The 13,399-nt window shown below is 47.4% G+C and overlaps 1 protein-coding gene across 1 annotated transcript; it reads left to right on the top strand.

The window, feature by feature from the left end:
- The first annotated feature begins 3,970 nt into the window (after window positions 1–3,970).
- LOC136619941 (uncharacterized) lies at window positions 3,971–10,068 on the top strand. Its single transcript, XM_066594659.1, has 3 exons — window positions 3,971–4,191; window positions 7,933–8,086; window positions 9,274–10,068. The coding sequence occupies exons 1-3, from the start codon at window positions 4,005–4,007 to the stop codon at window positions 9,830–9,832; spliced, it is 900 nt and encodes a 299-aa protein (XP_066450756.1). The 5' UTR covers window positions 3,971–4,004; the 3' UTR covers window positions 9,833–10,068.
- Window positions 10,069–13,399: the final 3,331 nt, after the last annotated feature.

Below are 13,399 nucleotides of genomic sequence, written 5' to 3'. Positions count from 1 at the left end.
GGTCAATATGCTGGGGGGAAGGTTGAGCTAAGCTGTCTTTTACTGATTGTGAATGGTATGGTCCTGTGCTAGTCTGTGGATAGGGGATAAATTGCAGATCAGTGGGGTTCCATCCGCTGAGCCCCCCACAATTCCAAAAACAGGGTCTAGTAAGGAACTGAATGGTGGCTTCACATGTGCGTTGCTGCAGCATTAATTCCAATGGAACTGCCAGAGACAGACAAGTTGGGAAATGGTTATTGCACGGCTATTTCCAAGCGTCTATTGAAATGAGTAGAGTGACAGCGCAGATGTGTGATTGCTGTTCCATTAATTCCTGGATGCACTGGATTATGTTCCCAGGATCGGTGGGGGTCCCAGCAGTTGGCCCCCACTGATCTGCAAGTTATCCCCTGTCTTGGTCAGAGTTGTGCCCTGATAGAGCAAAGTTGCAGTGTAAAGCATGAGGGACAGAACAGCAACCTGAGCATCTGATTAGACAAGTGGTAGATTTTACAGTACCTCAGGCTCCAATAGGCACTACAGCTGAGCTGGAGTCACTGATCAAAGCTGTGTCGTGAGAGCAGAGTAGCTGAATAAAGCATGGGAAAAAGTAAAAACCCGAGCTTCTGATAAGACAGGAGGTGAATTTCAGACTACCTCAGACTCCAGTAGTCAATGTAGCTAAGTTGCTGGAGCTAATGATTATAGGCATACCCCAACAGAACAGTGCAGCAATATAAATCATGGAGGACACAACAACAAGCTGAGCCTAAAACACAGTAGGTGGATTTCAGACTTCTTCAAATGCCCCAAGTCTGGAGGTAAAGGGGTATTACCATCTTGTCAAATTATCACCTATGTATAGGAAATTGAATAACTTGTTGAGCGGTGGACGTCCAAGCTGGAACCTCGTCAATCTAGAGAAACCCCAAGAGGATCCTGAAATTTTGACAGTGGTGGTCACGCATGCATGCCACTGCTCCATGCATTTTAATGGGACCGCCAGAGATAACCGAGTTGAAGCGCTCAAGATAATGTATATAAGGCTCTTGTGGGCAATAAGGTCAGCACAGCAGATGTATCTAATCTTAGTGTATTATTATCTGCTTGGCCAGTGTATCTAAGCATCTACGCCAATCTTAGTGATAATGATTGCACTGGTGATGTATCTAAACCTATCATGTGTGATATTGTCTGCTCAGCAAGTGTATCTAAGCCTATCCTGCGTGATACTGTCTGAGCTGGTTGTAAAATACATCAGAGAAGTGAATGGGACCACCGAAGATTGCTGAGTGCTTAAACCTAGCGATCTCCGTCAGGTCCCATTGCAGTGAATGGTGTGGTGGCGCACGATGGGCGATATCTATGGATGAGTAAGGGTCCCTGTGGTCAGACCCCCACCAATCGGCAAGTTATCCCCTGTTCTGTGGATACAGTATATCTCGTTAAGGTGGAAATACCCCTTTAAGATCTTTGAAGTCCCCCGAACTTTAGACCTCACCTCTCACCCCTCACTTCTCTCCCTTGCTGTGTACAGTATGTTGGATCCCTATGCGTATCGCTTCCATATATCCAATTACTTCTGGGGATTGGTGGCAGAGAGCGATTTCATGCTGCATTAAACCTTTCAGCTAATGAATTAATCAGAGTATGAATATACAGCGTATTTATCAAGACCGCGAAAAGACTCAAATTACCCTTCTCCTCCAGGAACTCCTCAAGGAAAGGGCGACCTTAAGGGAAATCGGAGCGCTGATAATTGTGTCGGACAAATCAAATTAGTCATCAAGGTGACATTTATCCCATGACTCGGCGGGCGTACAGTATATACAGGGTGGGCCACAAAAAAGTAGCCTGGCACCACATTCTTTTGAAAGTTGTCCAAGGGTACGTTTACACTTAGTGGAATTTTCACGTCCAAAATAGTGTAAAAATCAGTGTATGTGCCGAGCCTCATTGGTGCAGTTCATTTCAGAAGATATTGTGTTCCCATCACTTCCGAAGTCTTCGTGCTGTCAATGCACCTTTTCAGCCGCTGCCCGGCGGCCTATAGTGAGCGCAGCGTCGCTAGTCAGGTGATGCCACTTCCACTACCTGACCAGTGGCGATGTACTCACTAGAGGCACCATTGGTGCGGATTTTGACTCAAAATCTGCTGCAGAAAATCCACACCAATTCTGCTATGTGGGAATGTACCCTTAGGGCGCCCACCCACTGGCGTTTGCGTTTTCCGCGGGAAAAAAACGTTTACCGTGATTTTTCCGCGCGTTTTTCGCGGCGTTTTCGCGGTTTTTCCATTAATTTCCATTGACTTTCATGGGTGCATTAGGACAAAAATAAGGACACATATGCAACTGACAGTTCCTATGTTAAAAACGCAACGCAAAAAAAACGCCAGTGGACAGGAACACATGTTATCTCTATGCCTGTGCAGGAAAAACGCAAAACGCAGGTAAAAAAACGCCAGTGGGTGCTCGCCCTTAGGCAGCGTGGGTTACCTTTCCGTGGCCCACGCTCAAATGCGCACAAAATAGAACAGGTTATTACACGTGTACAAAAAAAAATGAAATGAGAGTGAACCCATTGAAACCAATGGGTTCTAGTCTCGGTGTATTGTGTAGTCATGTGAAGAAGCCCTTAGGCTAGTTCCACACGTGTGATCGCGATTTTGCCACAAGAAAATCATGGCGAAATCGCATCTTTGTTCCCGCGATATTTAAGCGTCAGTGATGCAAGATTATTTAAAAAAAAAAAAAAAGAAGAGCATCGCTGCCACCCGTGATAAAATTGCGCGTTTTTTAAAATTGAGAAAGTCCATAGGGCTTTCAAATATTAAAATCACAACGCGAGTTGACTCCATAGGGAGACATGGGAGATAAAAGATGGCACATCACAGAAAGATAGAGCATGCCGCGATTTATTTGTTCTCGCAACATCGCATCAGTGAAAACATCGCTGATGGGAAAGAAACCTCTGAAAATTTTGTGCGCACTCTCGCATCGCACGATTTTATTGCCCGTGTGAAACCACCCTTACCCATTCAAGTCAATTTAATAGTAAATACGCAGGATACGGGCGTATCCACTACATTAAAAAAATAAAATTAAACAATGAATTTTTATTGATTTTTAAAATAAACAGAAAAAAAGCATTCAGAATAAGGCTGGGTTCACACAGGGCAGATTTGCTGCGGTTTTGCCGCGGTTTTTCCGTTGTGGTTTTGCCGCAGAAGAAATGCTTCTGCGGCAAAACCGCTTCAAAGGTTAATTTTGGCTTGCGGATTTTCCTGCAGATTTTCTTGCAGAACAATCCGCAAGCGGTTTTTTTTTGCAGTATTTTGGTGTGGATTTTGCTGCGTCCATAGAGGTCTGTGGACAAAAAAGCACCGCGGAAAAGACAGAAGAATAGACATGCTGCATCTTTGAAAACCGCGCCGCAGTTGCATTTCCGCACTGCGGCTGTGCGGAAAAAATCCGCCCTGTGAGAACAGCTTTTTTGCAAAACTCATTTGTGCTACATTGCACTGCAAACGCAGCGGGTTTGCCACAGTGCAGATATGCAACGGCAATCCGCGGCAAAACCGCCCTGTGTGAACCCAGGCTAAATGTCAAATTTGTTGTAATAAAGAGCGGGTTTACAGAATGATCTACGTTTGTTGAGCTGATCTACCGTATATATATTGAGATCAAGCAGAGGGTTAGCAAGGGTTAATGATGAACAATCAGGTATGCCATTTGTATATAAACCGGTAAGGCGGCTTGTACAGCGGTGACAACATTGCGTGATTATCTGCTACGTGCTACTACTTGTAGCCCATGTTTCCCTATGGGGCCTCCTTGTTTAACGCACCGCATCGCAGGAGCTCGCAGCTCAAGTGCGATGCGAAAAAACACAGGTTACTATGGTGATGCATGCAAATTCCAGAAGGCGGGCTGTGCAGGCTCTGAGCTGCCAGGGGATTTCCCAGCAGCTTTGGGTTGGTTTTCTGAGGAGAGAGTGTGTGAAGCTGAGAGAGAAACAAGATGGCCCCTATAGTGGTAAAGAAGGTACAAATGATCGCTCTCATTCGTGAGAGGCCATTACTATGGAACCCGCGAATCGTACAATACTACCATAGGAGACGCCGGAACGAGGCGTGGGAGGAAGTGGCTGAGCAGCTGTTCGACAACCAATGGCTGACGGCGCGCTCCGCTGGCCGGGCAAGAATGTGTGAGTAGCTGCGTCTCATTAGTTGATTCACTGTAATTAATGTAATCTGCTCAGTTCCAGAGCCTTAAAGGGGCTTTCCAGGGAAATGCTATCATCAGGATAGGTCATCAGTAGTTGATCGCCTGGGGTCCGTCGCTCAGGACACAGACCGATCAGCTGGACAGGTGCATGCTGTCAGCGCCGCCATAACAGAGGTCGAAGTGGAAGCCTCTATGCTGCCCTCCCATGTAGTGGCCGGCGCTTGTAACTGCAGGCAGAGAGCCATGCCTGCAGTTACAAGCGCCAGCCACTACACAAACCTCTGTTATGGCGGCGCTGACAGCATGCGCGACCGCACAGCTGATCGGTCACGGTCCCGAGCAGATAGGTCATCAGTAGTATTTTTCACTGAAAAACCCCTTTAACACATTAATGCTACAAGACGTACAGTTACATCCTGCAGCTTCAAGGTGTCTATGGAGGGAGATTGCAGGTTTCTTATAGCCGGCGCTGCCCGTAGCGACTCTGATAAGCTGCGCAGCTCATTGGAGCTGGTAACCCTTTAAATGCCGCAGTCAATTCTGAAAGCGGCATTTAAATCCCCCAACCGATGTTATGGGGTCCCGTACGCCCCCCCATGACAAGATCGCAGGTGTCATGGCAGCCGGGGACCTTCTGAAAGGCCCCAGGGCTGTCATAGCAGAATGCCTATCAAGCCATGCCTATGGCTATGGCATGGCTTGATAGAATGCCTGTCAGACTGCGGCATAATCTAATGCTGTGGCATTACGTCATACTGCAGGAGTGATCAAAGCATCGCAAGTTGTTGTTTCCTCTGGGGACTAAAATAAGTTTTTAAAAAGTAAAAAAAAAACCTTTTGCCATATTTCTAATAAAATAATCTAGATACTAAAACAGATATACATATTTGGTATTTGGTCTGTAAAAGTCCAATCTATCACAGTAATGCATGGTTTACCACGCACAGTAAAAGTCGGCAGAGAAAAGGAAATCAAGAACACTAGAACTGTGCCTTTTTGGTCACCCAGTCTCCAAAGAAAAAATATAATAAAAAGTGATCAAAATGTCGTACATATTTAATGGTACAAACTTAAACTACAGGATGTCCCGCACAAAATGAGCCCTCACACATGTCTACGAAAAAATTAAAAAGTTATTGCAGTCAAAAGATGGTGACAGAAAATAGCTAAAAGTAGTACAGCAAAAAAAAACTATATGTTTGATATCGTAATAATTGTACTGACCCATAGAAAATAGTTATCAGGTCATTTTTGTTGCAGTGTGTACGCTGTAGAAACAAAATGCACTCAAAGATGGTGGAATTTCGTGTTTTTTTTTTCATTTCACTCCACTTAGAAGTTTTTTAAAAGTTTTTCAGTACATTATAGCCCCAGTATTAATAGTGACCCCCCCCCCCCCCACAGTAGCCCCAGCAATGATAGTGCCCCCTCACACAGTAGCCCCAGCAATGATAGTGACTTCCCCACAGTAGCCCCAGCAGTACTAATGACCTTCCCAAAGTGTCCCCAGCAATGATAGTGGCCCCTCACAGTACCCCTAGTATTAATAGTGACCCTTCACAGTAGCCCCAGTGTTAATAGTGACCCCTCACAGTAGCCCCAGTATTAACAGTGACCCCCACACAGTGGTCCGAGCAATGATAGTGACCCTCACACAGTGGCCCCAGCAATGATAGTGACCCTCACACAGTAGCCCCAGCAAGGATAGTGACCCCCCCACAGTGTCCCCAGCAATGATAGTGACCCTCACACAGTAGCCCCAGCAATGATAGTGACCCCTCACAGGAGCCTCAGTATTATTAGTGACCCCTCACATGAGCCCCAGTATTAATAGTGACCCCCACACAGTGGTCCCAGCAATAATAGTGATCCCCACACAGTGGTTCCTGCAATGATAGTGACCCACACAGTGGCCCCAACAATGATAGTGACCCCCACACACAGTGGCCCCAACAATGATAGTGACCCCCACACACAGTGGCCCCAACAGTAATAGTGGCCCCAGCAGTAATAGTGACACCCCCTTCACAGTAGCCCCAGCAGTAATAGTGTCCACCCCCCCCCCCCCACAGTAGCCCCAGCAATAATAGTGACCCCTCATAGTACCCCAGTAGTAATAGTGACTCCCCCAAAGTGGACGCAGCAAGGATAGTGAACCCTCACAGTAGCCCCAGTATTATTATTGCCCCCCCACAGTAGCCCCAGCAATGATGGTGACCCCCACGCAGTAGCCCCAGCAATGATGGTGACTTCCTCAGCTGTAATAATGACCTTTCCACCCACAGTGGAAATGATAGTGACTCCTCAGAGTAGCCCCAGTATTAGTGACCCCTCACAGTAGCCCCAGTATTATTAGTGACCCCTCACAGTAGCCCCAGTATTAATAGTGACCCCTCATAGTGGCCCCAGCAATGATAATGACCCCCACACAGTGGCCCCAGCAATGATAGTGACCACCCCACACAGTGGCCCCAGCAATGATAGTGACCCCCCACAGAGTGGCTCTAGCAATGATAGTGACCCCCCACAGAGTGGCTCTAGCAATGATAGTGACCCGCCACAGAGTGGCTCTAGCAATGATAGTGACCCCCCCACACAGTGGCTCCAGCAATGATAGAGTCCCCCCACACAGTGGCCCCAGCAATGATAGTGACCCCCCACACAGTGGCCCCAGCAATGATAGTGACCCCCCACACAGTGGCCCCAGCAATGATAGTGACCCCCCACACAGTGGCCCCAGCAATGATAGTGACCCCCCACACAGTGGCCCCAGCAATGATAGTGACCCCCCACACAGTGGCCCCAGCAATGATAGTGACCCCCCACACAGTGGCCCCAGCAATGTTAGTGACCCCCCACACAGTGGCCCCAGCAATGTTAGTGACCCCCCACACAGTGGCCCCAGCAATGATAGTGACCCCCCACACAGTGGCCCCAGCAATGATAGTAACCCTCACACAGTGGCCCCAGCAATGATAGTGACCCGCCCACAGTGGCCCCAGCTATAATAGAGCCTCCCCCACAGTGGTATCAGTAGTAAGTGACCCCCAGACAGTGGCCCAAGCAATTATAGTGACCCACACACAGTAACTTCAGCAATGATAGTGACCGCTGCACAGTAGCCCCAGTAGTAATAGTGACCCCCCCCCCCACACACACACACACAGTAGCACCAGCAATAATAGTGATCCCTCCACAGTAGCTCCATAGTACTAGTGCGCTCCCCATAAGTGAGGGGAGGGGGGAGGAAGATCCAGGATGCACACACTGCTGTCAGTGTGTGCATCCGGCCACGGCACTGCAGAGTGATTACCGGGTGGGGTGCTGCGGCACCTCGCCCAGTAATTACTTTAATGGTGACCAGACATCACTAGAAAGTGGGACAAATGCCTGTTACCGCTGGGGTCCCAGTGGAAGGCAGGATACAGGGTCCCAAAGCGGGACTGTCCCGTCTAAATCGGGACATCTGGTCACCTTATTTATCTTGTAGCGCGATGTAAGCGTGTCCTTGGCCATACTCTGCACCCTAAATATTTGTGGACAGCCCTTAATGTACTTGCTTGTGACATCAGTTTATAGTTACAAAGCGCCCCCTGGCTGCACTTTTCACCATGCATTGTCTCTTTTTTAATTTAAAGGGACTGCCTCAATCTTTGGTCACCAGTTGTGCGCTGCGACCTTGAAATTGTTTGTACAAGGCATTTTTTTTATCCTTTCACAGTGAATGAGTTGCGCCGCAAATGGCGGAGCTGCCGCGATCAAATGCGGAGGGAGCAGATCCGCCTACAGAGCAGAGGTGCAGGCGTATCGCGCAGGAGAGGGTTTTACTTGGCCCCGCATCTAAAGTTCCTCAGGCCCGTCCTGCGGCTAAGACAGTAAGTTTTTCCTGATCCTGCTATTTTTTCGCCTCCTGTTACCTTGTTTGCACATGCAATAAATGTGGTGAGTGGGAGTGGCGGCTTATGTGAGCCATGTGCCACAGCTGGCATGTTTTGTCCCCTTATGCCTGCTGTGCCCTTGGCTTGACGCAACCCCCCCCCCCCCCCCACACACACACTCGCCTATTTGTCTATAACAGTAGGAGGTTTACCCATCTTCACGCTTTAGTTTGATGGGCCTATAGCATTTTACGCTGAAACCGCAATTTGGAAACAGCTTGTTTATTTCTGTGTCTTTGGGGTAGTTAGACGCTCCATACTAGTTTAGTACTTAGCCTTTCGGTGCTCATGTGGGCGGGTCTAATTTTTGCGGGCTATGTTTAATACATTCCCATGGGAGTCTGATGTATATCTCGATAGTTTCGTTACTGATAGTAATTGCCCCCTGATGGCAGACTGGTATTAATTTGGGAAAAGAGACCTCCCCGACGCATAATCACATCTGGTGCATTGTCTTGGTGGCTAGACTAATGCTTTCACGTACAACCATGTGCCTCAGATGCAGCTAGTCTTTGCAACAATGCCCTGGGGACCATCCTGTTATACAACCATTGTGTGCACATCATCAATGCTGCACCTTAGATGCCGCCTTTAATTAGAATGTTATGGGGGATCTGATCTGGCACCGCCCTAGTTGGTACCCCCCAGACAAAGGACAGAGTGTGGTTCCCACCCCAGCAAAGGCATACCATTCAGTTGGCACCATGTGTGCTCCTAAGGCTTTTATTTGCATAATAACTGTGCCTGAAGGGGATAGACGCATGTTTTAAAGCTGCTAAGATGTGTTTTGTCCACCTCAGATAATAGTGGTCCCCTCGGAGGCCGACAATATGTCCCTAGGGGTAGCCAAGCTGATCTGCTCTTTAGTGTAACTTCAGAAGTGCCTGGGCCAGAGTTGTGCCAACGGGACTTTTCTGTGGATGTATGCCCACATTACGAAGCTGCCCATGGTACACTGAGTTTGCAAAAAGTTAGAGGTATTTTTTTTTTGCCTAGGTCTAAAAAATTGTATTGTACCTCGTGTGCCTCCAATGACTTGCTAAATACAATTTTGTGTTTTTTTCTGACACCTGCAATGGCCCTAATTTTTTTTTTTTTTTTTTTTCTTAATTCTTTACCTGCAGGCCTATGAATAACATCCATGCTACTGCTCAAGCCACCTCGTCCTTGAAAGGCAAGAGCAGCCCTCCAGCAGCATCTACAGGCAATAAGCCCACAAAGTCTGTGGCTGCAGCTCCAGCGCCGGCAGGGCTTACCCCGCCAGCTCCAGGACCCTCGCAGGCCCAGCATATTCGCCGTGCTGCCAGGCGCCGACACAGGCAGAGGGAGGAGCCGCTGGCAGGCAGGATAGTTGACCTGCTAGTACTCAGTTTCCTACGGGGCCAACGCCAGATTGACTGGGCTGAGGGGTTTGGCCAGCTTGTGGCTGCCACCTGTCGGCGCATCCCGGCCGAGGTGCAGCTGGAGCTGCAGTGTGCAGTTACTGCACTCATGAGTATGGCACAGCACCCCCCTGCCGTAACTCAGGTATTCAACGCGATTCAAAGCAGTTATGGGGATTGGTTGAGGCAGCAGCACGCTGCATTACAGCCCCAACAAGATTTGCAAATAGGCAATGATGAGGTGGCTAACCAGCCGCATATGTATGAGGGCAGTCAGAGGGGTTTATGCCCTAAAGGGTAATTGGTCAGCAGCAAATGGTGCCCGAGCACGGCTCGACAAATCCTTTCCCAAGTCCCAATCCCAAATCGTAAGCTTGCTTTGTGAAGGTTCGGGGGTCAGTCAAGGGCCCTCATATTTACCACTGTAGGCCACATTAGTTTCAGTTGGTTTACCTGTTATTTTATGGTTGTGTGCCTTTTTTTGGTCTTTTAGCTTTTCTGCTTATTTTCTGTTAATTTTTTGCTCATTAAATTTAATCCCATATTTCTGTTAGAACTTTTGTGTTTTCTCTTCCGCCTCCTTACTTACACCTTGCACGACACATGTATATGTCCCCACTTGGCTGCAAAACTGTGACCCAGAGCTTAGCTCGCACCTAGGTCGCCAAATGGGGTGGGCAGAGGTCACACTGTGGGAAACACGGATCATGGATGCTGGGAAGGGCATTTTTTTCAAAAGTATGTGCTAGATGGATGGCAACATGTAATAAAGGTGCCCAGCCCACCATTCCCTACGCTGCAGTCCACAGTGGAGCACCGACGCTAAAATCATACAGGGAAAAAAACAAAATATGCAAAGACACGATTAAAACTGCCAAGGAGGAAGCAGAAAGACGGATCGCAAAAGAGAGCAGAAACAACCCGAAGCTATTTTTCAACTACATAAACAGCAAAAGGATTTGCAGGGAGAGCGCTGGCCCTTTAAAAAACAATGCAGGAGAAATCATTGATGATGACGAAGGGAAAGCAAATCTAATAAACAGTTTCTTCTCAAGTGTGTTCACCAAAGAAAAGGAAATGCCACACGAGATGCAGGGGAATAAAACGAACTCCTCACAAAATATCTCATACCTAACGCAGGAGGAGGTGCGGAAGCGTCTAAAGAAAACTAAGATTGATAAATCACCGGGCCCAGATGGATTACACCCAAGGATACTAAAGGAACTAAGTGACGAGATAGCTAGGCCGCTATACCTAATATTTCTAGACACTATCAAGACCGGAGTAGTACCATTGGACTGGCGCATTGCCAACGTGGTTCCAATTTACAAAAAAGGGAGCAAAAGTGAGCCTGGTAACTACAGGCCAGTAAGTCTCACTTCAGTAACGGGAAAAATTTTCGAGGGGATTCTGAGAGACGCCATCGATGAGTACCTCAAGGAGATTAAGGGAATAACTCCTCACCAGCATGGATTCATGAAGGGTCGCTCATGTCAGACAAATCTGATCAGTTTCTACGATGAAGTAAGCTCTAAGCTGGACCAGGGAGAATCTATTGATCTTGTATATCTGGACTTCTCTAAAGCCTTTGACACCGTGCCACATAATAGGCTAATATACAAAATGAGGCAGCTCGGACTGGGCGAAAACGTGTGTAAGTGGGTAAAAAATTGGCTCAACGATAGAAAGCAGAGGGTGGTAATAAATGGTTCGTACTCTGATTGGACCACAGTCGCTAGCGGGGTGCCACAGGGTTCAGTATTAGGCCCCACTCTGTTCAACATATTTATCAATGACCTGATAGAGGGGCTGCACAGCAAAATATCAATATTTGCAGATGACACAAAATTATACAATATAATTAATGCAACGGAGGACAATGTGCGGCTACAAACGGACCTGGATAAGCTGGGGGCTTGGGCAGAAAAATGGCAAATGAAGTTCAATGTTGAAAAATGTAAGACTATGCACATGGGCAAGAGGAACGGATGTCACAAATATTCACTTAATGGGGTACCACTAGGGAAAAGTGATATGGAAAAGGATCTGGGGGTATTAGTGGATAATAGACTAAACTGGAGTAACCAATGCCAGTCAGCCGCTGCAAAGGCAAATAAAGTCTTGGGGTGCATCAAAAGAGGTATAGGGGCGAAGGACGAGAACATTATCCTTCCATTATATAAGGCACTTGTCAGACCTCACATGGAATACTGCGTACAATTCTGGACACCGGTGCTCAGGAAAGATGTCACAGTGCTTGAGGGGGTTCAAAGAAGAGCGACTAAACTAATACATGGAATGACGGGACTGGAATACCCAGAGAGGCTATCCAAATTGGGACTATTTACTCTAGAAAAAAGAAGGTTAAGAGGCGACCAAATAACCATGTATAAGTACATGAGGGGACAACACAAGGATCTCTCCCGTGATCTGTTTACACCCAGGACTGCGACGGTAACAAGAGGACATCCGCTACGATTAGAGGAAAGTAGGTTTCATCACCAACACAGAAAGGGGTTCTTTACTGTAAGAGCAGTTAGACTGTGGAACTCTCTACCGGAGGAAGTGGTGATGGCAAAATCCATAGAGGAGTTTAAAAGGGGACTTGATGTCTTTCTGAAGAAGGATATTACAGGATATAAATTTTAGGTTAAGTGTCAATCCTGGTATATAGGCAGGTAGGAACTATTAGGGGTTGATCCAGGGAACAGTCTGATTACCATTAGGGAGTCGGGAAGGAATTTTTTCCCCAAAAGGGCTAATTGACTTCTGGCCTTGGGGTTTTTTGCCTTCCCCTGGATCAACACAGTAGGATAGACAGGCTGGACTAGATGGACAATGTCTTCATTCGGCCTTACATACTATGTTACTATGTTACTATGTTACTATGACTCTCCAGAGTTGTGACAACTGGCTCTGCAACGCTTGACCTTCGCTATAAACGACATGTATCCGACGCCAGCCCATGCGGGGCGAACTCTGGGGAGTGTCTGTTCAGGGAGCATTTCGCATTAAAACTTTGGCTAACGCTCTGGGTATAATGCGTTAAGCCTGGCGTCGGTATATTGATGACATGCCTTCAGGAAATAGACACACATGCCCTTGGTAACAAAGTGAAAAAGAGGGAGAGGAGTAGCATAGTTAGACATAGTACACAATTTTCATTAGACGTTTAATTTGCCTGATCATTTAACATCGGGGAAAGAAACCAAAATGTAGGATGTTCCTATCGTTAAAAACCAATTAATCATACATGAAAAAGTCCGCCTAACGCATGTGGCTAAACCAACAGAAATGAGAGTGCAAATGTAACACTAAAAATACAATTGCAGTAATTGGACTATCAATCCAACTGTTGCCAACGACCTGGCAGAGTGGCTTGCCGCCCACCACAGAGCCTGCAGGGGAGGCAAAGGAATTTGTAAAAAGCTCCCTGATATGGAGGGTGGAAGGTGAAGATTGCCCCATCACTGGCACAACTTCGGCATCCGTATATCAGATCTCCTAAAGCTCCTGTTCAAGATCTTGGGGCCCATCATGAATGAAGGAATAGTTATGCAGGGCCACACAAGCCTTGATTAGGGTCACAGCGCTGTCCAGAGCCAGCTGAATGGTCCCTGCTAAAAAATCCGCAAACCAATTGTCCAAAAGCTTGCTCAACAGTACGCCGGGCAAGCCGAGAGTTGAATATCCAGCAGGAGTCAGAGAGACGTCTGCGCGGAAAGGGTCGAACTATGTAGCGACTTACGCCAAAGCCCTTGTCGGCAACCATACGATAGGGTATGGGAAGGGGACGAGGGGGAGGGACCTTTAATTCTCTGGCCTGCAGTCGCTGCCCTATACGGGAAGACATGAACACATATGCATC

The sequence above is a fragment of the Eleutherodactylus coqui genome, chromosome 3 (assembly GCF_035609145.1).
Source record: "Eleutherodactylus coqui strain aEleCoq1 chromosome 3, aEleCoq1.hap1, whole genome shotgun sequence".
In the NCBI taxonomy this organism is placed as follows: domain Eukaryota; kingdom Metazoa; phylum Chordata; class Amphibia; order Anura; family Eleutherodactylidae; genus Eleutherodactylus; species Eleutherodactylus coqui.
The sequence above is the reverse complement of the archived record's forward strand: the minus strand, read 5'-3'. Positions and strand labels throughout refer to the sequence as shown.